This window comes from Xiphophorus maculatus, chromosome 7 (assembly GCF_002775205.1).
Source record: "Xiphophorus maculatus strain JP 163 A chromosome 7, X_maculatus-5.0-male, whole genome shotgun sequence".
In the NCBI taxonomy this organism is placed as follows: Eukaryota; Metazoa; Chordata; class Actinopteri; order Cyprinodontiformes; family Poeciliidae; genus Xiphophorus; species Xiphophorus maculatus.
The window spans coordinates 4,832,637-4,859,641 of NC_036449.1; the positions used below are offsets into that span (position 1 = coordinate 4,832,637).

Genomic DNA, 27,005 nt, shown 5'->3' on the forward strand with positions numbered 1-27,005 from the left:
TACGCTACACTCAGAGGCGTTGCCATAGCGACTGACTGACAACAGCTCCGCTAATATTTCGGGGATTGAACATCAAAAAACACACAGGAATTTCCCAAACAAAGAACAGAACATTCAGTCTGTTGCAGTTTTATGTTGATGCTGATCTTGTGATTGCTAATAAGTGATCGTCTGAGGGCAGCGGTGCTTCATCAGCTGATTTAAACACCTGCTCTACTGATGACCTGTCAGCGTTGGTGTGTCGGTCACCTTTTTATTCTTGTACTGAACTGAAACACAATAATTTCCACAGCATTTCTGCATGTTAAAGTTGTCAAAGTCAAAGCCTAACTCACCTACTGCCCTGTCCATCGCCATTTTTTGAAAATTAAACCTTATTTGCTTGTGAAACGTGATAACTTTTAGATCTTGTTCTCTAGTTGTCATAGTGATGAAAGCACTGCATCCTGTTTTACATGTATCGCACATGCATTTAAGATTTAGCTCGATATGTTGACAACGTAATAGCTGACCGATGGCGGTCATCGGCGGCTCGTGACGTCATGTTGCAACATGTCTATAGAAACGAGGCTAAAATGACTTAACCACACAGATTTTGACAATAAATACAGAAAAATAACACAAACAGTAAATAAAAAACAAGGAAGCTGGAACAAAGTTATTATAAAATGTATAAGTAATTAAAATAAATGAATCCTTCTTCTAGATGTCAAAACACATTGCGATTAAGAGAAGGTATTTATTTTTGAATAATAAATTGGTGCTAGGAGCCTAATTTATCTAACTTCACTTCAGCTGGTGAGACATGGACTGGTTTTAATGAGGAAGCAGCTCAGATCTACCACATATATTTAAAAAAAAGAGAAAAAGTTCTCATCTCCTCTACTTTGCGCTCTCCAGCCCTGACAAAGTGACTCAGATGCAACGCGGTGTAGATGATGCAACAACAGACTGTAAGAACTTTACTCCTCCTGCCTCGCACACAAATATTTTATGTGTGCCTTGGCTTCATGCCTTAGTGACTCGCTAACAGAATCTAAAGAGACTCCAGAGAAAGCCGTGTGTTTTAGTTGGAGCACCGTCTGCATGTTAACACGGCGATTATTTACAACCACGTCTTGTTGGAACATTTCCACCAAAAATCTGCACACCGGAGTGGTTACTTTGTCTAACCCTAGCCGATTAGTAGCTCAAGAAAATGCTAAATTTTCAATAATTTAATAGCAATGGTTAAATTCAGATTCCAGCTCGCTCCTTTCAGGAGACCAAGCAACACACTGGGGTATTTCTGATGAAAATGAAGCTGGTTTAGTGAAAAGCTGTCCAGCTATTGTCAGGAATTCACCTCTCCTACTAAAGAAGTTTTATCCTTTATCATGAGATCCAGAAGTCAAGGTGAATATTTTAAAATCTGAAGTTAGAAGGGAAGAACAGAGGATGGCTTATGTGAGACCCGCTATAAAAATATTCAGCACTTCCTATTTCTGCTTCCCAATCTGCACCATGTTTCAGAAATGTTTTTAAAAACAGAATCTATGAATTGGTGGACTTAAATCTGTGGCGAATTTTGGTTCAGTTCTGTAGAAAAACGTGTAAATCTGCGAACATTGGCATTAAAAGTGCTGACTTCTCAGTCTGTTTATAGAACCTGAATGGCATTCGACCATTTCAATCCAATTTTTAAAGACTTTGATTCCACTTTGCTTTCAATTATTTAGAATACAAATATATAAAGAAAGACCCAAAATAAACAAATGTCTCTGTTGCTAAGGTGTTTATATACAGCGTTTTTCCTATAGAGGAAGAAAATGTTTCATCCATTCAAATGGACACTCTGTTAAGCGAGAGGAAAGAAACTATCTCTTTGGCTGTTTTTTTTTTATTCTTTTCTTAAATAGCCCTCTGATGCGCTAACCTGAGGCTAAAAGTCTGAATAGTTTGTGTCCAGTATGTGTGGGGTCTGCAGAGCTATGAGCACAAGTCCTGGATGGAGGGAAAGTCACCATGATGATCTGATGTGCAGACCTTTGGATTTGGACCTCTTTGGATTGAGAGCTAGCAACAGGTGGCTAGCTTCTTTAGCTTAATTTGTACTCTGTTTCAACAAACAGTAGTGGATTCCACACTCACTTTATTTTTCAGATATACTCACTTCAACCACACAAAACCTACATAGACAGCTCTGGAAAAAATAAGGGGCCACTGCAAAAATGACCAGTTTCTCTGATTTTACTCTTTATAGGTAAATGTTAGAGTAAAATGAAAATTGTTATTTTGTTCTATGAACTACTGACAACATGTCTGTAAAATTCCAAGAAAAAAAATGTAGCACTTATTTTCAGAAAATGAGAAATGGTCAAAAAATCAAAAGAGACGCAGTGCTTTCAGACCTCAAATAATGCAAAGAAAAGTTAATATTTCTTTATAAACAATAATGTTAATGTTTTAACTGAGGAAGAGTTCAGTAATCAATATTTGGTGGAGGAGCCAGGAGGTTCAGTGCAGGGGTCTCTTCTTTTTCTCCAGAGCTGTAAGTATATCTATATAGTGTTTTTCTGTCCTGGAAGGCCATCTGATAAAACTCAGTGCATGAATATAACACAATAGTGAGGATATGTACAACCTTCTCCTCCAGAATACCAATGAAACAGACGCAGCATGTCTTATGGGGCAGTTTGGGGGAGAAAAAAAGGGACCCAGACGGGGGACCCAATCAGCAAGCTGTAGCAGGTGCAGAGTAAATACAGACTTTAATAACATCCTGGAGGAAGAGAAAACACAAGCACTGCTGGGGACGTAGAGTCAACAAATACATAAGACAACAGAAACAGAGACCAAAGGTGTTTAGTCTCTGTGGCAACGATCCACAGAGACTAAAGACGATCCAGGAAGTGGCAGCGATCCAGAAGAGAGCAAAGGAAAAGAGGCTCAACAGACAGCATGAATTCTGGGAAATAAGAGGTGTGGCGCGATTAGGAGTCAAACTGACTGAACTGAACCAAGTCAAATAATTCAAAATGAAATAGATAAAACACAAGAAATCCTAACGGGTTTAATTACCCGTCTGACTTCTGTTGTTACTAGGACATCTTAAATGATCTCCAATCATGTCTGTTATTTTAGCTTTTAAAGGAAAATCTTTCCCAAAATCAAGAACTGTATAAATAGACGTGTCCTGTCATTTACTGCTCAGGTTATTCGGGTTGAAATTAATATTTTTACCTCAAAAATTAGAACGGTAGTCTGAAAGCTTTCTAATTGATCAGTTTATCAATTGATCAGCTGCGGCTCGCTCTGCTCTGCATAACGGATGAAAACATCAAATCTGTTCCTTAAATAGCTCTCAGTCCAACGCCTTCTTTAATTTGCTGAGCTTTGATATTCCCGGCTTTATTTAGCAGAATAAGTCAAGTTGCGTTGACATGCTCATTCATTTATCTTCCTTTTATTCTCTTGCCTTTATACTGTAGTGTTTTTTTTAGCTGATTTTCTTCTTTTGCGTTGTGTTTTATTTTGTCTTTAATAAGACGAAAATACTGTTTTCACGTCATGGTGCGAAAACAAGTCCATTAACTTCCTGTTGTAGGTGATTATTTCTGCGGATTCCTAAAAAAAGAAAGTGTCCTGTCCAACATAGAACATTAATACCACGTCGCTGCCAAAGCAAAGACACTGAATACGTTGATATATTCGTCTTCATAGCTTCATACCAACAAAAACTCTAAAGATTAAACTCAGCACCTTGTAGACCAATGACATATTGTTAAAAAATATTACATTCTATTGTTGTTGATCTCGCAGCATCATCATAGCCTTTTTAATGTCCACAGACAGTGGAAAAGTAATATGTGAACTTATAAAATAGCGTATCTGTTTTTCTGTTTTCTATATCATCCAAAATAACTTTTGGCAAAACATGACTTGAGCTATTTTTTATTTTTATTTTTATGAAGGTGGTGATGTGACACCCTTTTCAGATTTTAGTGAGCCAATTCATTGCTTTAGTTTGTATAATATCCTTTATGTGGTTGTTAAAACGAGGTCTGAGGTTTAAAAAGTCTCTTGCAGACACGTTGGGCGTTAGAATCGGGGCGCAGAAGTGAGGCTGCTCTGTGACGCAACGGCGGTGAAGTTGCGCGGAGTCGACAAGGAGGCCTTGCTGAATAATGTAATGTCACGACGCCAGGCTCCAGGTCCCGCCCTGCAGGTCTGAACCAGCCTGAACACGCCTGAGTGCCGCCGCGGGATTATGTCACGGTCCTTACTGAGCCGAGCTCTGCGTTCAGACTCGCTCTTACGTTGTCTCTTTGGGTTCATCAGGACAGGAGGAGGCCGAACGGAGAGAGCGTCCGTGGGAGTGTTTGCGGATGTCAAACCGTGCCTGGCTAATGTCTCCCCGGGGGAGCGGAGTCTCGCTCTAACCCGCTTGGCCCAAACATGGGCACTTACGCACGCCTCTACCGTCAATGGGACACATCGTGACCATGCGCTCACATATGCTCGCATGAAAACACGTGTGTGCATCTGTGTGTGTGTGTGTGTGTGAGAACATCTTTAAAAATGCATAAATTACATGAATTAGAAATGTTAATCTTCACCAAAAAGTCCCACACAACCTCTGGCTTCTTGCTTGATGTACAAGAGAAAAGTCAATTTGAAATCGGTCACAATTTTGCTTGTTTTGGCAACGATGGAAAATGCTGTAAAAATGTCGGTTTAGTGTTTTTGTTGTGACATTGTTAACTACCAGCAGCGAGACTTAGAAATTCTTGAGTAACAAATGTGTTGGTTTCAAAGAAAACCACACGAGCCAAGTCACATCGGATCTTCATCACTGGAGAAACTCTTTTATTCAGACGACTGTTTCATCTTAATTTTTTGGTAAAGTTGTATATTTATTCTGCTAATACTATGACTTTATTTTTTACAATTACACAGATATTCCCATAGCCTGGCCCTGATACTCCGTTGTGCAACTCAGAGAAGGGACGGTTGAAATAAAAGTCACTTTTTGAAAAAATATTTTCTCTTTGCAATTTAGAAAAAAAACGAATATTTCAATTTATTTCTGAAGGGGCAGTATTATGTGAAATCAACAGTTTTGAGCTTAATGTCATGATGATGATGATGTCCACTCATCGAAAACACATCTGGAGTGTCGCCTTGATTCTTTCATGTTTGTCTGAGAAATCTTTCAATCTCCACGGCAACCACTCAGCTGTGCAAAATACCTGGGTGGACATAGCTCCGCCTTCCAGGATGAAGCTCCTTCTCGTGGCTGCAGTTTCCCAGCTTCTGAGCTCCCACCTCTGAGAGCAGCCCACCCGTGGACTCCCCCACTCTGCTCCTTCAGACTAGCCATCAGCTATTAGCCTGGTGGTACTGAGCATCGACTGGGAGCTACTTCTCAGAGCAACGCTGGTAAAAACGTTGCTAAAGGGTTCACAGAGGAGCGAAGTTGCGATGACTTTCTAAAGGCGGAGTTCCAGAAATCGCAGGAGCTTCTTAAAGAGACAGAGGCCCAATTTTAAGATGTTAAATTATAAAGTCAAATTTATTTCATGTTTGACAAATGATATATAAATATATCAGATTTTTATAAAACAAGTTAACACAGTTACTTGATTTTGCTAAAAAAAAAAAAAAGATTGGAAAATACACAACCCTGCCCCTTTAAGTGCAAGAATATCCACATAAAAGTTGCCACTGTAGCAAAGTTCTTTCAAACTTGATGTAGAAGGACTACAGGATGTTGAAATGAAACCATGAACTAAATGTGCCTGGGAAATAGACAGCACTGCCCCTTTAAACTTCTAAATAGCTCCTCGTTTCATGAGAATGTTTTGTATGTCGTCTGATGAATAAATATTGCTCCAGCTCAGGGATCTCTGTGGTCAACATACACACACACACACGCAGCGCAGCGTGTGTGTTACTGTATAGAGGGGGATTAGGCTGCAGAAGGCCAAACAGACTGGTTCATCAGCTGATCTGCTTCCAGTTGCTGGTCGGCCCACCGTAGCACTCCCACCAGGCCCAACACCGAGCCGTCTGCCTTCCAGCGGAAACACACTTTACATCCGTGTGTGTGCGTGTGGTCATGCCCAGCTCACGCCTTCTGCTGCGACTCACACACAGATGGTTATTATTGTCTATAACGATGTGAAAATGTTGCTGTTTGTGTCTGGCTTGAACACGCTCACATACCCCCGTCCTCGCTCCGGCGGTGGTGGCAGAATTAGATCAAATATCGGATCTGAATGAGTCAAATAACTTCATCTGTTTTACATTTTACATCGTTTTTTCCCCCCTTTCCACATATGAAAACTATTTAATGAAGACTGACAGGTGAGAAATGATAGCGATAATGTAATGCAACCTCATTCTGATACCATCTTTATTTAATTAAGGTTTTAATTCAAATCCCTCTGACACTTTAGTCAGAGGTCTCAGCTGCATAATGAGTTATAACAAAAGGACAGGCTGGAATCGCTGATTATTAGACATTGATCTGTCATTGTTAGTGTAAGATTTTAACAATCCTGGACCTTGAATAAGAACAGCAGTACTTTGAACCTCTTCTAAAGGAAAGAAAAACTTTTGATAATTACGTGTTAGACTCACAATGATACAAAATATAAGGATAAGAGGACATAAACTCAAAGTTTCACACACTTTGTAGATCATAGAGAAATGATTTGTTTCTATTGTTCTGATGTGTTAACTTGCTAATATAGCTGGAAATGACAACAAAGTGTAGAGATTGTTTGGATATTAACATTTTGAGCAAACTTCACAATTAAAAAGAACAATGGATGGATGGATGGATGGATGGATGGATGGATGGATGGATGGATGGATGGATGGATGGATGGATGGATGGATGGATGGATGGATGGATGGATGGATGGATGGATGGAATCTGAGTTCTGAATTTTCCTCTATAAAATCAAAAAAGGTGATATTAGTTTTAAAAAAATCTCCTTCTTGTGACACAATATAGTCATGCGATTAAAACACAAGTGCTATCAGTAAAACAAATGCCTAACTGGACATTTTGAAATAAACGATTGAAGCCGGCTGATTTTACTTAAATGAGGAATTGTTAAGAGAAAGAAAGGAAGAGGAATTGTGGAATATTGTGAAAATATTTTTAAAAAATTAAGGTTTTTAACTTCTTTATTAGTTGGTTCCATCCTTTACTTTGTCTTTACCTTAAAGCTGCAGCATGTAACTTTTTAAAAAATATATAATTTTTTTTTGCATATTTGTTCAAATTGTCTCTATGTGGTGACAGCATGAGACAGAAAAAAATCCACCTCTGCCTTCTCCCAGTGGTTACTAGAAACAACCAATCAGAACCAGGAGGCAGGTCTTAGCGATGTCAACCATGCCCGTGTGCGCACCGCTCACCAGTTCCCCTCCCCCTCTCTTGCTCTCTGCTACAAGACATTTTCGCCCCATCGGCCTGTTATGAATACTAAGGCTAGTTAGCAGAGCCACCGATGATGGCAGATAAGCAGTTTTCCTATAACAGTAAGTAGTTTCTCCGCCTTTAGCAGCTAGTGCATGAGGATGATTGACAGCGCTAATCCCCTCCTCCTGGCTCCGATTGGTTGTTTTTGGTGCACGTCTTCAGACGCTAACAGCAGCTCAGGGAGGAGATCGATCTCTTCACAGATCATGGAAGAAAACAAACGGAGAAAACAAACGTTTGCAAAAGTTACAAACTGCAGATTTAATGTCCTTTAACTTTCACTGTCGGAAACAAATAAGAGGAGGACTTAAGTTTAAAAGAGACAACTTTTTTTCAGAGCAAAAGACACTGACATGAATGTTATATGTAACAATGTATAACAGTTAACGATGGAGCAACACATAAGAAGTAACAGACATTAAATAGGATTTAACTTGAGATAAAACATTTTTTATTATTTACCGAAGCAAAATCTTGGCGTGTATATTTATTTTTCTTCACATTGTTGTTGTTTTTTTAGCAAAAATAATAAGGAACAGTTTATCTGTGATCATAAACCAATATGCTATGATTCATTTTGCATAATTTTCTCTTTTTTTTCTGTAACTGGCACGATAACACAGTCAGTTAATTCACATTTCCTCTGCATAGTGAACCAACACTGCTGCCGGTTTCCTTTAAAGCAGCTTTTCTTGGAAAAGTGAGTCAGAAGCTGCCAGCTCTTTGCTCCTGTAGGAATGACATCTGGCAAAAATGAAAAGAAAGAAGAAAAACAAACACAGTCTCTTTGTCATTAGAAGAGCATTTGTCAATTTTGCAGCCACTTGTGATCCAAGTGTCTCCTTGTGCTGGGAATCAGGACAATGCAGCAGGATTCTGACGCTGTAATCCGACCGCAGCTGCTGGTTGTGATGTGAACAGACCGCGATGTTACGCACACGTCTGGACAGACACGTTACAGAGAGGAAGGTTGGCATTAATAAAGAGAGAGGCACAACAAAGGGCAGTGTGTGTGCGTGCGTGTGTGTGTGTGTCGATAGCAAATAATGGCTATATGTGGGTAAAAAAAAATCTCTTTTTATTGTTTACTTAAAATATTCTTGTCATAACACTGAGATGAGGCTTGAACCGGGTGATTCATCCCTGTAATTATCTCTTGTTTTTTTTTTTTGTAAATTCACATTTAATGAATCTTCATGACTTGGTGAGATGTAAGCTGTCTTCACAGAAAAACATGAGAAAATAGACACTGCTTTTACAAAGCAGTACTCTACGGTTCACTGTATCTATTATACATTCTGCTATAGGATCAAAATGGATTTGGGTTTTTTTTTTCTCTTGTTTGTTTGAATTCACTTTTCAGGCACCGTTTGACCCGTGCATCAAAGATTACCAGATAAAAATGTAAGAGATTTATACATTTTGAAAAATATTATTTTTGTTTAACATGAACTCTGTGGGATGAGTTTGGTACCTTTTGGTTCTGATTGCAAGTCTCCAGTGATTACCAGAGCTTAAATATGGGCCGTCGCAACGTGTTAGCGCTCATACGACAATGTTAAAACGAAAACATTTATTTCTAAATGTCACAATTGAATGTTTCAGATCATTTGATTATATAATGAAACAGGAATAACTTGACTAAATTATAGGGTGTGTTTTTATATGTTGATTTAATTTATTAAGGGGAAAAAAGCCGCTGGAAACAATCTGGCCTTACAGGGAAAAGTAATTATGCCCTTGTTAAATCATTAATTAACTGTTAGCCAAATTTTTTTTTTAAAGTTAGGTTAGATTGATTTTCCCTAGCAACGCCGAGAAACGATCAATCCTCCCAACCTGTGGATTGATGGTGTTTCTTCTTAAAGGGGCAGTATCATGTAAAATCAACGTTTCTGAGCTTTACATCATACTGTAATGGTACTATCTTGCCAAAAACATACCTGAAGCGCTTGAAATATTTCATGCATGTTTGAGAAATCCTTTTTTCTCCCCTGGCAACCACTCAGGGGGCAGAAAACGAGTGGTGCTGAGTTCATCAAGACGTTGCTGGACGTTTGGTAGAGGAAAGTTGTTGTGATGACTTCCTGAAGGCAGAGTGTCAGAAAGAACAGGAGCTTCTTAAAGAGACAGAGGTCCAATTTTAAGGCGTCAAATTGCAAAGTTTGATTTGTACAACATTTTAATAACAAGGTGAAATTGTTACTTGATTGTGCCGTAAAATGGCTCAATTATGTAGCTGGAAACTACATAACACCGTCCCTTTAAGTGCAAAAATATCCATATAAATCTTCACTCAGTCGTAAAGTTCTATAAAACAGAATACAGAATAGAAAGAATACTACATGTTGAAAAGAAACCAACATAGACCAGAAAACGTACCTGCTGTCATAGCAACAGCAAGCGTATGATGGCAGGTACAAGCTGTCACAGGGGAACCGTACCCTTTGGCTAAACTGAATGTCGCCTCAGGCTCTCAGTCTTCAGAGGAGTCATCGCCTCTCCGCTCGTCGCTTCGTCAGCGGCTGGCAGAGCTGAACGCTGGATTTCCTCTGTTTGAATCATCTCATGCCTAGAGTGTCTGTAGTCACCTTGAAAAAACACTGGAGAAAAGAACAAAAAGATGATTTACTCATGATATCCTACAGAAGGTGAAATCAAAAATGCCGTCCATGTTACTGTGGACCAGAGAAACTCTGCAAACGTTCTACATGCCGCAGTAGGTCATTGGATATTTAAAAAAACATTTTAGCCACTGAAAAAATTCAAAGTGGTCATGAAGGAAGATTTATTTTTATACTAAATGTGCCAATTTCTCTCACAGATAATATTTTTGGTGTCAACTCATAAATGATTGGACCAATAGAATTATATTTACTGATAATGTTTTGATTTTCCCAGACAATCATCATGGTTGTCGTGGAAAATTAGGTTCTTGCATGTCCTGTGGTGTCAAATCATAGCTTACTTATCTTGAACTGTAGAAAACATATTTTCTTGAACTTGTGTTTCCTCTTTATGGTGGACTTTTTTAAAATGGCTGCCATGGTTGTAATTGTTGTTCATGCCAGTGGTGGCCACAGCAAACCAAAAAGTTACGTTCACTAATCCACTAAACAAGAATCTTAGCTCACCTATTGATAGACCGCTAAACATAGACGCTTTAGTATAAGAAGAAGGTAATGCTAAACCGTTAAACACATAAAAAAAATTTGCTCTGCTAACGTTAAACCACGAAACTCCTAAATTCATTAGCAGATGCTAACGCTAACCACCATTCTGTGTCACACAATGTTATCTCCTTCCTGCCAACGACGGGTGTGAGACTCGCAAACAAAGTCCCGAGTTTCAGTTTTGGCATCTGATTTTGCTCCATAGAATCACTTTAAGGTTGCATGAAAAATTATTACCACAGTTGAAAACATATGATGTGAAAAGGTTCGTCCAAGTCATGAGAACAGGTAACATTTTATGGCAATAACTGGTTGAAAATGGTGAAAAATAGCAGCCATTTAAAAAAATGACCATCATGTAGTAGCTAGTAGGAAATATGACCTGAAGGGGGAGCATGTTCATTTTTATGCTTGTATCCACATGGAAGATTTTTACTAAAATGCTGACCATCAACAACATAGAGCTGGGAGAAATGTTTGCCTCGTACAGATTTCCTTTTTATGTCACACTTACATGTTTCAGATAATCAAATAAATACTGGATAAAGGTAACCTGAGTAAACATAACCAGTTTTCAAATGGTGATTTATTCAATAAGGGGAATAAAGTCTCAACACACAACCTGGGAGAAAATAATTACTCCTTTTGTTACATCATCAAATGACCTGTAGATAATGTAAAAAAAAACAACAACACATAATCTCTCTGATGACTGTTAAATCTCAAAAAGCAGCTCATCATCTAAGTCTTGAAATTGTTCCAAACCATTTCTAGTCATTTGTGATGCTAATGAGTTAAAGTGATAGCCACAATCCGGAGCACTTTGTCACCTTTTTACATCACTAAGGGCGTCACAGTGTTGTGCAGACTTTTCTGCTCGAAAATATGTGCAGGCTTGATATTACTTTCCTCTGTAAAACGTTTGTTGTTGAGGCGTAATATTTAAAACCCCTTCATGTTTCCTTAAGCAGCTGTAGTCTTTGATAGATCCTCTAATAACTTCCGACTTCCACGGGCCTGTGGAAATGTCACATGAGACCCAGTAAAGACAAACGTCCAGCCAAAATATCACCGCGCTTTATTACCGTGACCATAATCACGCCGCAAAGCAACATGCACATATTTAGGAAAATGCGACACAGTTCAGGCCATTAAGCAGCGCGGACGGTTCTACGACAGGATCAGCACTTCAGATAAAAAATCTGCTTTTTATCCCAACGGCATCATAAGCAGCGTCTTCACACTTCACATGCGCTAGCTGGCATTTGCTCTAGAGCTAGGATTTTCTTTAAATGGCTCTTCAAGTTACAGGTTTCCTACAACAGAAAATATACATTCAAGGAAAAGTGAGGAGAACATGAACGGCTTCAGGTTTTCACTTGTTATTCACTTCTTTGCCCCGTCAATCCAGATGAAATTACTAGTCAATCAAATGCTGCCGTTTTGTGACTCTCCAGTTGAACATGTATTATTAAGGAATCTGAATCTTTTTTTTTTGTTGCTTGGTTTGGTCAACCTTTTACCAAATGCCCCAAAAACCATTTTCTGTATAGAAAATACATTTTATATTAATTGGAAGTTTTTTTGTTTTTGTTGTTGTTGTTTTTGCTCTGTGGTGAGCTTATTAGCTAATTGTGGTATTTAAAAAATAATTTAAAAAAAAAAGCATATTTTTTACTGCTGTTTCAATTGAGATGATATTTTAGCTCTTCATCTCAGATAGCTGAAGCAGATTGCTGCTTTTCTAAAATATTAGATACATTTTTTAAAGGACGATGCAAATTGTCCACTTTTAAACTGACGTTTCCCTGTTACTGAGCGTTATGTTAGCCTACAGAGCCTGATCAATTTTCAGGCTGCTAAATGCTCTTCCCCTTCGTCTTCTTCGTGACTCTCCCTCCTCTTCCTCCTGCCACTTGATCTCTTTTTATCTTCTCCTTCACTTCTGTCAGGTTTCTGCCGTCTTGTGTGCCGTGTTCAGAGAATATTAAGTGGAGGATTTGCCATCCAGGGGACTTTGAGGAAGACAGAAAACACAGGAAGTAGCTTTAGTTTTTTTGTTGTTGTTTTTTTTATGATTCCAGTGAGATATGCCGAAAGGGTTTTTGACGAATCAAAAAACGTGTATATAAATAATGTCACTGTTACCAATGACATCAATTATTGTTGGTCGACATGCAGGTTTTGCTCTCCCTCCAGACTCCTGAGGATTTATTTCCTCATTAAAACCATTTCCTGGCTTTTCTTAAACCATCTCTGACATGAACTAGAGACAGCCTGGTGTCCCGTCTACAGGCGAGTGTAAAACACTAAGACTAGAATAAGAAGAAAAATGGAACAAACAGAATAATTATTTCTCTAAAGCTGTCTGTATATGCATGTTTGAGACAAATAAGTTAATCGAAAACATCTACAAATGTTGCCTCTCCACAGTACAAAGCAAAGCTAAATCGGGGATGCTTACCTTTATCTTGGATGGACTCTGTTGCTAAATAATTACAGCTCAAAATGTCAGTGGTAACACACACACACACACCCACACACACACACACACACACGCCGGTGCACCAGAGCGTTGATGGTGAGCAGTAGAACATTTGCAACTAAAAATCAGAAATACTGCTCTTGAACTCAAAAAGTAAATGTTTAGAACATTTGCACCATGTTCAGGTGAAATCTTTGCTAAATTTACTGATAAAGTTGCTGCTGAACACTTTCGTATCACACCACATTTGGTGGGACAATACAAATCTTTTTTGTGCAACCTGAAGATCTTCAGTATACATGATGTGTGTGACTGTCATAGAATGAGTGTGTTTTGGGACTGACATCGTGCTGTAGATCACTTTTAGTTATCTGGAGATGAAGGTTTAATGGTTTCTACAGTCTGAATGCCCCAAAGTTGTGAAATAATTGTTTACTAAATTAGTCAGAAAATAATGATTCTATTGTAATGTCAGCTTCATATAACCATCAGCATGTGAAAGTGATAGGTGTATGATAGGTTGCTGCATTGAGTCAACAACTCGATGCAATCTGTTGGATTTCCTTACATAGAAACGTTTCTTTAAGAGACAGTATTATGTATTTTATATGCACCTAGCACCATTTCATACCACAATCGAGTAACTATGTTAACTTCAGCTGTAAACAAAAGGATATATTCCAGCAAATATGAGTTTTAAAAAACGACTTCTGTCTCTTTAAGAAGCTCCTGCTCTTTCTGAAACTCCACCTTCAGGAAGTCGTCACAACATGGCTCCTCTATTAACCCTTTTTTAGAAGTGGCTCCTATGATGAGCTCAGCAGATGCTCAGTTCCACCAGGTGTTTGCTAATTGCTGCTGGCTAGTCTGAAGGAGCTGAGTGGGGGAGTCGCGCCACAGGGCTGCTCTGTGAGGCAGAAGCTTGGAAACTGCAGGTTTGAGGAGGAGCTTCATCCTCTAAGGCAGAGCTATATACAAATCTATATTGTGTCCAGATTAACTATGTTTGCTGTAGAAATACAACATATGCAATAACGTGTTGGGAGGATCTACATTCCTGTTGGGACAAAACAGTGAACCAGACACTGACAAAGCAACAAACAATGGAGTCAGTAGGAACAAAACAGCTGAATGTGATTTCAGAAAGATGAAAAGAGGCAATAAGAGGTCCAGTGAAACAACATAGATGGCAAATAACTTAATAAAGCAGCAGAATGAGGGCTAAAATGGCAGCAAATGCACATATGGAGAGAGGCACATGAAAGGAATCTGATAAAAGGCCGCAGGGCTTAGAAAACCCAAACAAATTACTGCACCTTTTCATACAATAATTGCTCGAAGGTTGATCCGTTTAAGTGGAAAAAATGACAAGCTGTCCTCCCACTTACTCTGAGCCATTTCCCCCGACAGAGACATTCTGCTTTATGATTCTAAATTACACATAAAAATGCTGCATTATTTCACTGTCAGTTATCGCTTCCTGTAGACTTTGATTCCTGGGCTCATACAGATGACAAAGCTCCACAGTATTCAGTGTCCTGTTAGACATCCAAACATGCTGAAAGTGAGCCGCCTTTGACCGTCTTGTTCCCAGTAGTGAGTCACACTTTTAGTCTGCCAGAACTGATGATTTCCAGCCTCCACCCCGAAGTGCTTCCATTCCCTTTATTCTCCACTCGGGCGTTTTCTTTGTTATGGAGCTGGTAATGAGAACGCACCAGGGGGGCAATTGCTCAGTTTATCTTCTTCAGTCCTAATCCTGTTGATGTCATGTACAAATTCCTCACCATCATACGAAACCTCTTGGCAATACAATATTTGATTAGGTTTACCCAAACTGATCTGCTGATGTGGGAGTTTTGGTTTAGGAAACCAAATAATGCAGTATTTGTATTTATTTATAATACCTCCAGTCATAACAAACAACTGGAGGTATCCCCTAGATCTAGTTTTATTTTAGGAAAAGAAAATGGAAGGTAAAAAAATGGTAGGCAGTGGACAAAAATTAAAAGGGACCTGCAGTGGTCACCTGACCCCTCCAGGGGTATCAAGAGTCGGTCCTGGAGGGCCGGCATCCTGCATGTTTTAGTTCTCTCCCTGGTTTAACGCGCCTGGATCAAATGATGGCTCGTTAGAAGGCCTAAGAAGAACATTGACATGCTGAAAAAGTTGCTGGTACCACCAGGGAGAGAACTAAAATATGCAGGATGTCGGCCCTCGAGGACTGACTTTGGACACCCCTGCCTCAAAGGAAAGGTCAATGAAAAACAAACAAATCTTGAAAGGGAAATTTGATACAAATTGCTGTCCTTGTCAGGAGATTTCAAGTGATGATGACTCAATGGCTACTCTCCCATAGGTAGATTTTCTTTGCTGTGTGAGTAAAAAAATTATTACCGCAAAATTGTCAATCTTTCGTAGCAGGGTTGCAAAGGATCACATTTACAGCTGCGAGTATTTTTGGGTACTTGCAGCTGTCCTTACACATTCAGGACGTTGTCTTTGTGAAATAGCTCAATTTCAATCAGGTTGGATAGAGTGAACATCTGTTTTCACGTCTTGCTACATATCAGTTAGATTTAGGTCTGGGCTTTAAATGGATCTCTTGAACCCATCAATATGATCTATGCCCTTCCAAATACATTTATCTCCATTCATCTTCCCGTTAACGCTGACTATTTTCCCATCCTTCCTGATGCACGGAATTAGTTTTCTGCCAAACGTAACTTTGTGAAAACTAGGTCAACAATTTCTCTTTAGGTCTCATCTGACTAGAGCAACTTTCTTCCACATTTGCTTTCACCCCAACTTGACATGTGCAAAACTGCCTCGACTCCGCGAGACTTTCTTTCAAAAATCATTGCTTTTCCCACCTGAGTATTGAAGCTTGAATTGAAGTTTTCTGACATTTTCTTCTGCTTCCTTCCCTCTCTGCAGGCATCTCAATGCCGATTCCCGTGCTGGGACTCAGAGACCACTCCAAAGTCTTTAAAAACGGAAACTGCCTGCTGACAGACGACAACTTTGTTCTGGTGGGTTCCTTCATCGCCTTCTTCGTTCCACTAACCATCATGATCGTCACCTACTTCCTGACCATCCATGCCCTGCAGAACGAAGCCACGCTCTGCTTGGACCAGCTCGTCCCGCGGCCCAAATGGAGCACCACGTTCACGCTGAGCTTCTTCCCTCAGAGCTCCCTGTCCTCCGAGAAACTCTTCAGGCGCTCCATTAGCCGAGAGGCCGGTGGGAGAGGAAGCGGCGGCGGTCTCGGCGGCGCCCGGGAGAGCATCTCCGGGTCGATGTTCGGACGACGCACCATGCAGTCCATCAGCAACGAGCAGAAGGCGTCCAAGGTGCTGGGAGTCGTGTTTTTCCTCTTTGTGGTCATGTGGTGCCCGTTCTTCATCACCAACGTGCTGATGGTCGTGTGCCACCACAACATTTGCCACCCGGAGGTCATGGAGGGCCTGTTGAACATCTTCGTCTGGGTTGGGTACTTGTCTTCGGCCGTCAACCCGCTGGTCTACACACTTTTCAACAAGACGTACCGCACAGCTTTCATGCGGTACATCCGCTGCCAGTATCAGCCAGAGAAGAAGCCTCTCCAGCTCATACTGGTGAACACCATCCCCCCTCTGGCCTTCAACTCCACCCATCTGCCCCTGGGCGACATGGGGAGGTTACGCAACGGAGCGACGCACGGTGAGACGGAAGGAAGGGAATTCTCCCTGCCGGGGAAGGAAACGGAGAAGTGCAAGCAGGGCAAAAGCCAAAGAGACAAAGATGAGAGCAGTGTGTAAGGAATATCAAAGAAAACCCTTTGTTAAAGGTAGCTGACCACACATCAGATAAAGGCCTACACTTCATCTGTTTGCTGAAGGTACAGAGACTGTCCCTACCAATTTACAGTGTAGAGAGTTTAAATCTTGTTGTCGTACCAATCAAAAAGGCACAAGGCACTTAGTGCATTATAAAAGCGTTCTGAACAGCTTCAGTTGTAAATGCACAGTTCAGATTAATCCAGCATTTGAACAATTAACAAGACCTGGAGCAACTGAAGTAAAAGTGACAATTGCAGATTTAAAATTTAAATTTTAAATCTAGCTGGTTTCTAATTACAAACTTCCACTTAAAGGGAGAAATTTACTCTTAGCCACCCGGCCACAACGAAAGATGTCACTTTTACGAAAAAGAAATAATTGTATTTTTGTATAATTTCTCTACCCTTGGGCACTCACCTGCAGTAAACCAGAGCAGCTCGTTCACTCTGCCAGCTGCCTGGCATCCCACCTTCCATCAAACTGAACCTCTGGGTGGATCAGAGGGGATTATATTGGATTTGCTCCCACTTGGTGGAACGAAGGTGTCAGAGAGGGAAAACCTGGCACACCTTGACTCAAAACACTCACAAAGGTCAGCTTAGGCTGCCAAAGAAGAAGAAGAAAAACTTTCTGCCTCTGTTTTGTTGAAACTCTGTATGAGTAACTTTTAAAGGTTTATATTTTCAAGCGTGAAGTTGATTGTTGCATTGCATTGCTGATATGAAGACTGCAAAATGAGATTATATAATAGCAGGAAATGAAGAGGGTTTAAATGTTGATGTATCCCCTTGTAAAAGTCCCAGCTCATATTGTGCTCTTACCAAACTATGGGTGCACATTTCCAGTCGTTTCAGTCATAACACTTTGTGTTCAGTGCTCTGATAGGTGGCTACCACATGTTCAAACCTTTGTATGAAAATCTGTGAATGTGGAACTGCTGTGAAAGACTGAATTAAATGACTCATTGACGCAGGATGTGGTGTCCAGGCCAGAGTTGGACATTGTACATCATCTTCTGGGACTTGAAGCTACGACAGCGTAGCAGGGCCGTTGTACAAAGGGAAAAAAAGGAGTAAATTTCCACCCAAAAAAATTGAGAAATTTTGAGATTGATCTCAGAAATCTAGAAAAAGATTTCAAATTTAAGTTAAAAAAAACTGAAAATTGACTGTGAAAATAAATCTCAGAAATGTTGGCATTCATCTCAGATTTGTTTTTAGAAAAACCAAGAAAATGTCTATGCTTGAAAATTTGCTAGAAAAAGCTAAAATTTTCAAATTAACAAAGTCGGTTTTTCCCCAAAAATAGGAAAACAAACATGGACTTTTTTTCAGTATCAAAAGTCGAAAATTTGAAACTTTTCAAAGTTTGAAATTTCCAAGGTTTTCCTTGAAAATTTATGAAATTGACTCTAAACCTCTTGAGCTACTTGGCAGAAATTTACTCCTTTGTCTTTTTATCAACAGTGGCCCTACCATGCCATTGAATAAAGCAGAACTGGGTTATTTTAATTGAGATATGTAATTTTTATAATATTAAAATTGTCAGAATGTGGTGGAAGCACTAAAGATTTAGTATTATATGGGAAAGTGAAATCAAGTCCTTTAGTTTATTCTTCTGCTTGTGAAATAAAGAGCAGGAGTCCACAATGTGAGACCAACCAGTGGCAGGAAGAACCTCTGTGTAACCAGTAGCGAACACTGCCATTTGTACAATTGCTATGGTTACTTGCCCACTTGTGAATGACAGCCTTCTCTACAGAGAGAGTCTTAATTGGTACAGATGAGAGGAGGGGGCTCAGGGAGATAAAAGCTATCATTTTTGTAAAACATTTTTAAGATTTCATGCTCTGCTGTTTTTTCCCACTTAGCAGATGGATGTCATATCACAGTGAGTTTGTGGAAAAGTGAATAAATCCTAAGAGATGTAAAAGGCTGACGGCTAGTCAGACTCTCATAGCCGATTTTAACCATTTAAAACAACTGAAACTGTTCCTAGCTCTGAGATAAAATACTATACTGCCAGATATTTACTGCCTATACTTTATTAAGACAATAATGTCAGGATTGTGGCTGTTTTCTCATCTTAACTTCCATGTTACTATATTAAGGTTATGGCTATAGCAGCTTCAAAATATGTCAATCATTAGGTCTGCCGGAGGAACAAGCCACAGAACATTTAAGCTAACATGGCAGATTGTTAGCGTAGTAACAGGGATGTTGTTTGGCAGAGGAAACAGAAACTTCTTTTTTTTTTTTTTTTTACAAAAGGCTCCTATGAAATGGTTATTAACTGTAATGTAAAGTCCAATTAAGTGGGATCGGACATTTTCAGTTTGAGTTGCATCAGTTTGCTAGCATGAAAGTGAAAGTAGCTGTTAGGCTTCCACCACTCAAAGATTTCTTTAATTTTCCACTGACTATTTCTGAAATAAACACAAGAAATCCCATTTCAGAAATGCTCTATTCCGATAAGACGTGACCAAAGTTTAATGCTAGATATTTAGCGTTAAATATCTAGCCAGATATTTAATGTGAGGTGAGCAAACAACTTGCTCACCTCACAGAGGCTAGCTAGCTACCAGCATTTGCACCATCTGACCTCTTTGACTGTTCACATGTCAAATTCACATCAGTTGAAGGCGACATGTCTGATCTCTTTTATTCACTTTGCCTCAACAAAAATGTGTTACGTTTTCTTTTGTTTGCTTCTTCACAAGTTACAGGGACATGAATGGGCCTGAAGTCGTTTTATCGTAGATAACTGAAAGACCTTTCTCCACTTCAGGGATTGAGTTTGTTAAAAATCATTTACTGTCAACTGATCACTTCACTCTGTGTCCAGCTCTAAAATCAACCGGGACTTGAAGAAGGGCCGCTATAACCTTATAGACTGGAAAATAAAAGCAGAAAAGACAATCTTTAGATATATTAAAGCATGTCTTAAAGAATGTGAAAACCATATAACTTTAAATTTTGTTCAGAAATGACCAAATTAGCAGGCTGTGTCGAATGGTTAACATTTGGAAGAAGGAAGGCTATGAAAAGTAATATGTTACAGTGAACTGCATTAATAAAATAAGTTCTTATTATCATCTAAATAGTTAGAAAATATTTTCTCCAAATGACTTTCAGTCATTTGGAGAATATTCATGACTTCCATAAATATTCATGACTGAAAGTTTATGGAAGTTTTATATATATATATATATATATATATATATATATATATATATATATATATATATATATATATATATGTAGTAAAGTATATATATATATATACATATATATATATATACTTTACTTCTTTCGTATATTTTTTCTTTTAAAAAATAAACAAACAAAAAAATATGTTTATTATGGTATACTGAAATTAACTAATAATAATTGCAGAAGTTTCAATACAATAAAATTACACAAAATGTGAGCAAGATCACATTTTTTCCCCTAACATTTTTAGTAGACTATCAGAATCTGAGCCATATCCTAAATTGTGATGCATTCTCGTCTAAACACTAATTACAGGTTGTTAAAATATTCTCTTTTTTTTATGGAATCGAGAGTTTGGGCATGTCCTACCCACAGCCATGTATCACATTTTCCTTTCTGGCATTTGATCTTATGACTCTTCATAACAACCTTAACTTTCTGCATGTTGATATGTTAGTGTCAAAACGTTTTGCCATGACAATAGAAATCAACAAGCATTTATGTCTCGTTAAATGAAAGAAATTTGTCTATTTTAAAGGCAGATAGGCTTAAATTCTGTAACAGATAACTTATGACACATAAAGGTAGCTCAGCAAATCTCAATAACCAAAAAAAAAAAGAAACTCTTGTTACACTTAATTTCGTGCTGTCACAGTCAAACTGTTATTTGAAAACTGCCAAAAGCATGATGTATACAAATTATTTATTGTCAGCACAGGTGTTATTACCACAGCAGGCTGGGAGATTTTTTCACGTCAGCAAGGGATTTGGCCAAAATCTGTCTTGAATAACAACAATAAAGCTCAGCGGGTGTTTGCTTTTTGCTCCATCGAGAACAGAAACAAACATTTCATTATTTTGCCAAAAAGTACAGGTTTCCGTGTGAGTAAGCCCAAGCTATGAGGTTTTAATTACTGCGATCACAAACAGAAATGCTAGACTCGTGTGTACTTCTGAGGAAAAATGTGTTCTGTTGCAATACAGAACTTATTCATTATTCGGGTATTTTATTCAGATTCATTTTCAAGTGAAATGTTCCCCACTGAGACCTGGAGAGCTTCCCCCTAAAAAGAAGCAAGGGTTATAAATTACTAAGCGACAAAGTGTCACAAAGTAATTGCCGTGATTCCAGTTCCTGTTGGGTCGGGCCCATGCTGTGGTGGTGTATTTAAAGTACCGTCGTAATCAGTCAGAATGGCCATTTCCTTTCTTCTGAAAAAAAGAAAAGTTCTGGTTTTAAAGCTCCAGTATGTAACTTTTTTTTTTTTTTACATATTTGTTAAAGTTGTGCCACTGTGTTGTGAAAAGTTGTGAAAGTTTAATATGAGACAGATAATCTGTAAAATGATCAATCTCCACCTCCTCCCTGAGCTGCTAGGAAAATGCAGCAAAAACAACCAATCAGAGCCAGGAGGAGGGGCTTGGCGCTGCCAATCAACCCCGTGTACTCGCTGATAAATGTGCTAATGGCACAGAAAAAAGTTTATAGTTACAGGGAAACCGTTTATCTTGCATGAGATCAGAAGATATTCTTCATCGGTGCGCTTCACCCAATGCTAACTAGCTTTAGCATTCACTACAGGAAAAAAAAGCTACATTGTAGCAGAGAGAAGACGGCCATTTCCACACCGCTCCTACTGGTGGCAAACAAAACAAGTTTTGGTTCAAATAAAGCTGGACCCAGTGTGATGACGTGACCAGCCTCTTTGTGTTGCCGTTGCGTTGATGTGAAGATCATAAAAACTCTCTACTGATGTAACTCTGCATCTACAATGTGACTCTGGCTTGGAGGAGATGTATTTTCTTTTATTTATTTTTCACTAGTGTCTATTTTGGGACTTGATGTTTGACGGTGGCTGTCACATTTCTTTTGTATGTTGGATATTGATGTTTAATGGTGACATTTATTTTTGCTTTTTTTTTTGTTTTAAAGTCAAAGTAAAGAGGAAAAAGTGGGAGAAATGTGTAAGATCCTTCTTCCTTAAACGGATTTAACGAGAGTTAATGATTAAAAAGTTTCAGGGAGGAAAAAAGTAAAAAAAAAAACAGCCCTCAAAACTAAAACCGTTCACGTTACTTAAGAGAAATCGATATCTTGAACACCAAGAGCCCAAACAATCTAAATCCTTTGGGCTGTTTGCTGAAGGTATTTTTCAGTCTCCTTAAAATTTTCCAAGTCTGTTTTCATGTAAAACTTTCCTGTACACACTATCCTCAAACGCTCACTACTTAAAAATTCACCAAAAAAACGAAAAAGAAAACTGGGTCACTGAAAGAAACCAGCAGGGAGAAGGAATCAGAGATCGCTGTGGAACGAATACCAATCTTTACATTCATCTACCAGCGATTTCTCTCCAATCCCTGAACTGTACTTTTTTATATATATGTATATTTTTTAGCAAAACTACCATGTCTAGAGCCTTAATAATGCATAATACATTTGCACAATAAATGTATTATGCTTGTTTTCCTTTCATCCTTTAACCTTTTCAGAACTTGGACTGAACTATTAGAATAACGCCGAAGCTGTTTAACGAGTTTGATTTCTGCAGTGGAAAATACCAGGTCAGATCATAAAGTCTTTATGTGACCGGTAACCCGTTAGCTATTACAAAAAGTGATCACACTCTTGTAAAATATCAAGAACAGTTTAGGGATTTTAGCTTGGAATATTAGTCAGCGTCAGAATTAAAATTTTCAAATGCATTATGTCAAAGTTCTTGGTGTGAAAAGAAGAAATATAACATTTTATTGTTCTCCCAGAGATTGTATGGAGGCAGATTTTTTTTGTGCAAAAAACAGAGAAATATATGAGATTAGAAGATATTCTTCGTGTGTTTTCTTAACCCAGTAGGCAAAGACCAGATAAACCTGCTGTAGTTTCGTCAATTATTTTGTTTTTCTGTAAGTTCCTCGTCTTATTAATGATCGATCACAATATATTTCAAAAGGTAATCCACTTTTCTTCAATATTCATCAGCATCTGAATTTGACTTGCTTTAAACAGACTAATATGAGTAAAATAATGGGTATGCTCCAGGCTTTAATGCAGCTCAGATTCCTATTGATGCATATTTAACACATACCTTTGAGACACTTTATCTACTACTTGGTAGTTGTTTTACAAAATTGAATAAACAGTTCAGAAACTTATGGAGCAGCTTCAAAAACGTATTCCTACCTTGAACATTTACTGTTTAATTTGACAGCAAAATCAATGCATTTCTTATATAACAAGAGCATACGAGGGCAGCAAGAGGTTCACAAATAGCATCAAAATTCATGCAGACGTTTCCTTCTGAGACTTAATGGTTGAAAGTCTACATTTTCTACACATTTAATAGTTCTTCGCACCTTAAAACGTCTTTAATCTTTCCTTAAGACGCATTCAATATTGGCATGACGGCAACAAGCGTGAATGGAAACATTCAAGTTGTCATGTCGGCCATACTGAGAGTTGCGCCTGATGACTCAGACATAAACCTCTATAATCATGTTCTGCTATGCAGACACAGGTAGAAGTAACAGATGTTAAGACGTTGATCTTCTTCAAGACTATTAGAGGAACAGGACTGTCCCCGCTGAGGAGTTTTCCAGCAGCGTAATCCTTTTACTCTTTGATTCATTAGCGATGATTTCCTTTCAGACAGAACCAAATTTGGAACATTGCACGTATTATGCTGGAGCCAGTGATTTAAGAGGAAAGGGAGGTTGTCATATTGAACTAATCTGTTTCGCCCCGAGCAAGAGCTGTCCAACCGTCCAATTTATCTTCATAAAACAGTCGTGGGCAGCCCACTCCATCTGTCTTCTGTTTAAAATAGCACTAGCCGAGAGCGTTTGTCCGCTCAAACGCGCACACAGAGAGTGTCATTTCAAAGAGAATTACAAAGCACAGGTTTTAAATGACCGATGGGAATTAAAAACAAGACCACCTTGAATTTAACATAATTAATTACAAGGCCTCTTTAATACTTTTCGTTTATAAAACCACAACAATAGGAAAAATAAAAACACATTAAAGTTTGTTTTTACAAAGACATCTATTTGTGTGTGTGCCATTCACTCTGTGCGTAGGCTTTGTTATCTGGCTGTGTAATATTCTTACACACACACATGCTAACAAGGGATTTTCCTGTCCAGATGCATAAACAGCTCTCAGTGATTTATTCACACAGGTTCTAGAGGCAGTAATTCAAAGATTACTTTCTGCAAACCTTGGACGCAGAACGCATTTGGGAAAGGAAGAGAAGAGAAGTCAGACAGGTTAGCTGGAAGGTGAGTGTTTTCAGGTGATGTTTATGGAGCCGTTTCAGCGCCAGAATTAAGACTGTTGTGGACCCAGCAATGACTACTTCCTTATTGCGACTATATCCACTCACGCCAGCTACCGATCTGATTAATGACAAACTGGGACCAGTAACTGAGCAGAAGCCTATTCGCTTCCGTTAGCTATGGCATGCTAACCACTAGCCTAAGCTGGTCACCCACTGATTTGGTGTTTTCCTCTGCTGGCTACTAGCATAGATAGGTTCGCGTCAGAGAGGCTGTGAACCTGCATGCCTGGGCTGGTCACCCACAACTTGTACTTTCTTCTTTAAAGAAAGCTTAATTAAGAAATGGTTAGCATACAACACCTGTAAGCGACATCCAATAGATGTGTTAACATGTGGATCCATTAGGGGGAAATTAGCCACATTTAGCCTCGTACAATAATGTAACTCACCAGAAACATTTGTTTGTTAAACATCTTTGACAAGAAGAAATAAGTTTGGGGTGTTTCCTAAAAAGTGAAAGAAACTGTCTGAAATACATTGTAAATGTTGCTTATTTGTTAACTATGTGTAACAGGAGAGTTTAGTTTTGCCTTTGGGAACAAAGCTGCTGAAAAACTGAACATGTGGACATTCCCAATAGAACCTGCATGGGTTTTGTCCTCCGATCTCCTCACAGATGGCACATTACATAACTGTCCTGTGGGGAGAGCCCCTTTTCAGAGGGCCGAATGAAAATTTTGATGACCAGGTGACTGCGCCGCTGCTGACCAGTTCTCTTCTCCAGCTCATCAAACGGGACCCAGCAGCTTTCTTCTGAAAGCCAGCGTCTCTTTGAAGTGGCTACCAATTTACTAGAGAAAGATCTCAAATACTTACGCAAACATGTTGACCGCAGAAACACTAATGAGAAGCAACATTTAGCCGTCACAGCAGTGCTGAATGAAGGCTATGAGGTCAGATTGGACCCTCCGGCTCAGACTGCTAAGGCAGAAACAGAAACTTTCACAGCTGTATTTCCTCTGCGGGTCTGAACGGAGTCTTTGCAAACTAAATAAAAGAGCTTAAGCTTCGTTTTGCAATAAAGAGAAACGAGAGGGGAAATGAGAGTTAAAAGAAAAAAAATCATTACTGTATGAAAAAAAATCAGATTGGCTTCATGTGGTGTAGATGGATTCATGAAGGACATTTACATCCTGGGACTGACATCCAGTATTGGATTCATCCTCCTCAAGCGTTTCAATTAGGTAGCAGTTTAGGGGAACAAGCAGGAAGCTCCAAAGGAATAATGTTACTTTCCAGGAGGACGTCTCCACACTGCCCCCAGTGGTTTGACGTTGCTCCACAACGTGAAAGTTCATTGATCCATCAAAGTGAAAGGTTTGCAAATCAAGATCTCTTCCAATGAGCTGCAACAATATCTCCTTGCCTGTCTGGGAATTTTGGAATTACTTTGGTGTTACAGCTACAGCGTGTAACTTTTGCTTATTAATTCATTTTTAAAGTTTTGTACATATTTGTTAAAGCCTGCCATGAATGCTAACACTAGTTAGTGCAAAACAGTTTTCCTGGAATGGTGAGTTGTTTCTCTCCTTTAAAACCACAATTTATCAGAATAAAAGTATCTGAGCCAAAAGTTGTCAAAAAATAAGTAAATAAGCTTATTATTGAAAGATAAGAACTAAGAGCTTTGTGTTTATTTTCTGTCTGGGAGTCGCAGTTGTACGGCTGTCGGTGTGTAGGGAAGCGGTACGCCCACACGTGTTTATTTTGAATCGTACCACCTGGATGGCAGCATTGTAGGCTTTCATATGTTGGGTTTGACAGCTTTGCATCTCAGTGCCAGAATATGTCAGTCATGACAACTTCTGCTGGATCTTTATTTAGCAGCTCGTTGAAACTGGGGGACTTAGAAGCAGCAGGGGATGTGTGGAAAACAAGGATTCTCAAAGGCTTACACCTAAAAGATGAGAACATCGGCTTTGCAAATATACATTGGTGAAATGTGGAAAGTGTAGAATAATTTGCTAAAAAAAAATACCCGAGACGTCACTTGAATTTAAACTTAAGATTAGTTGCAAAGTTTTATCCACTTAGTCTCCATAGTTGGTTTTTGTTTAAACCTCAGACAACTCTTTAAAGGTGACAGTTTGACCAGCTGCTCTTTTGTTGTTGTTTTTTGTCTACGCATTGGTTCCACCTCTGGGACGCTGGGCTCTTCCGCCTGTGCTAACCTTTTACTTCTTAGTGTCTCTCTGGCTTCACAAAGCCTGCTGAAGAACGCATTCTTCAGAGCCACACTTGGAGGAGATGGGAAGTGCTTTGAACCTGCAGAGAAAAAAAAAAAAAGAAAGTCCTACGCCTTTAAAGTCTCATGTTAAAGGTCAGTACTGGAATGTCAGAGAGAAAATATGCGAAAACCTGTTAGTAATAAAGGAAATGGACAGAGATGTTAAATATTAATCACATTCCAGCTTTTAGTTAGATTTTCTTGACTTAGCTCATTGATGTTGCCGTTGTTTTGTTGCAGGTTTAATCTTTCAGAGGTTCTTCCAAATCATCT

At 39.0% G+C, this 27,005-nt stretch overlaps 1 protein-coding gene across 1 annotated transcript in view; it reads left to right on the forward strand.

Annotated features, from left to right (window-relative positions):
- htr2a (5-hydroxytryptamine receptor 2A) overlaps positions 1-18,034 on the forward strand; it is a 70,858-nt gene extending 52,824 nt beyond the window's left edge. The window contains exon 3 of the mRNA XM_005813313.2: positions 16,073-18,034. Coding sequence (XP_005813370.1) covers positions 16,073-16,935 — 863 coding nt within the window. The 3' untranslated portion in view covers positions 16,936-18,034. The remainder of the gene's footprint in view (positions 1-16,072) is intronic.
- The last annotated feature ends 8,971 nt before the right edge of the window (positions 18,035-27,005 follow it).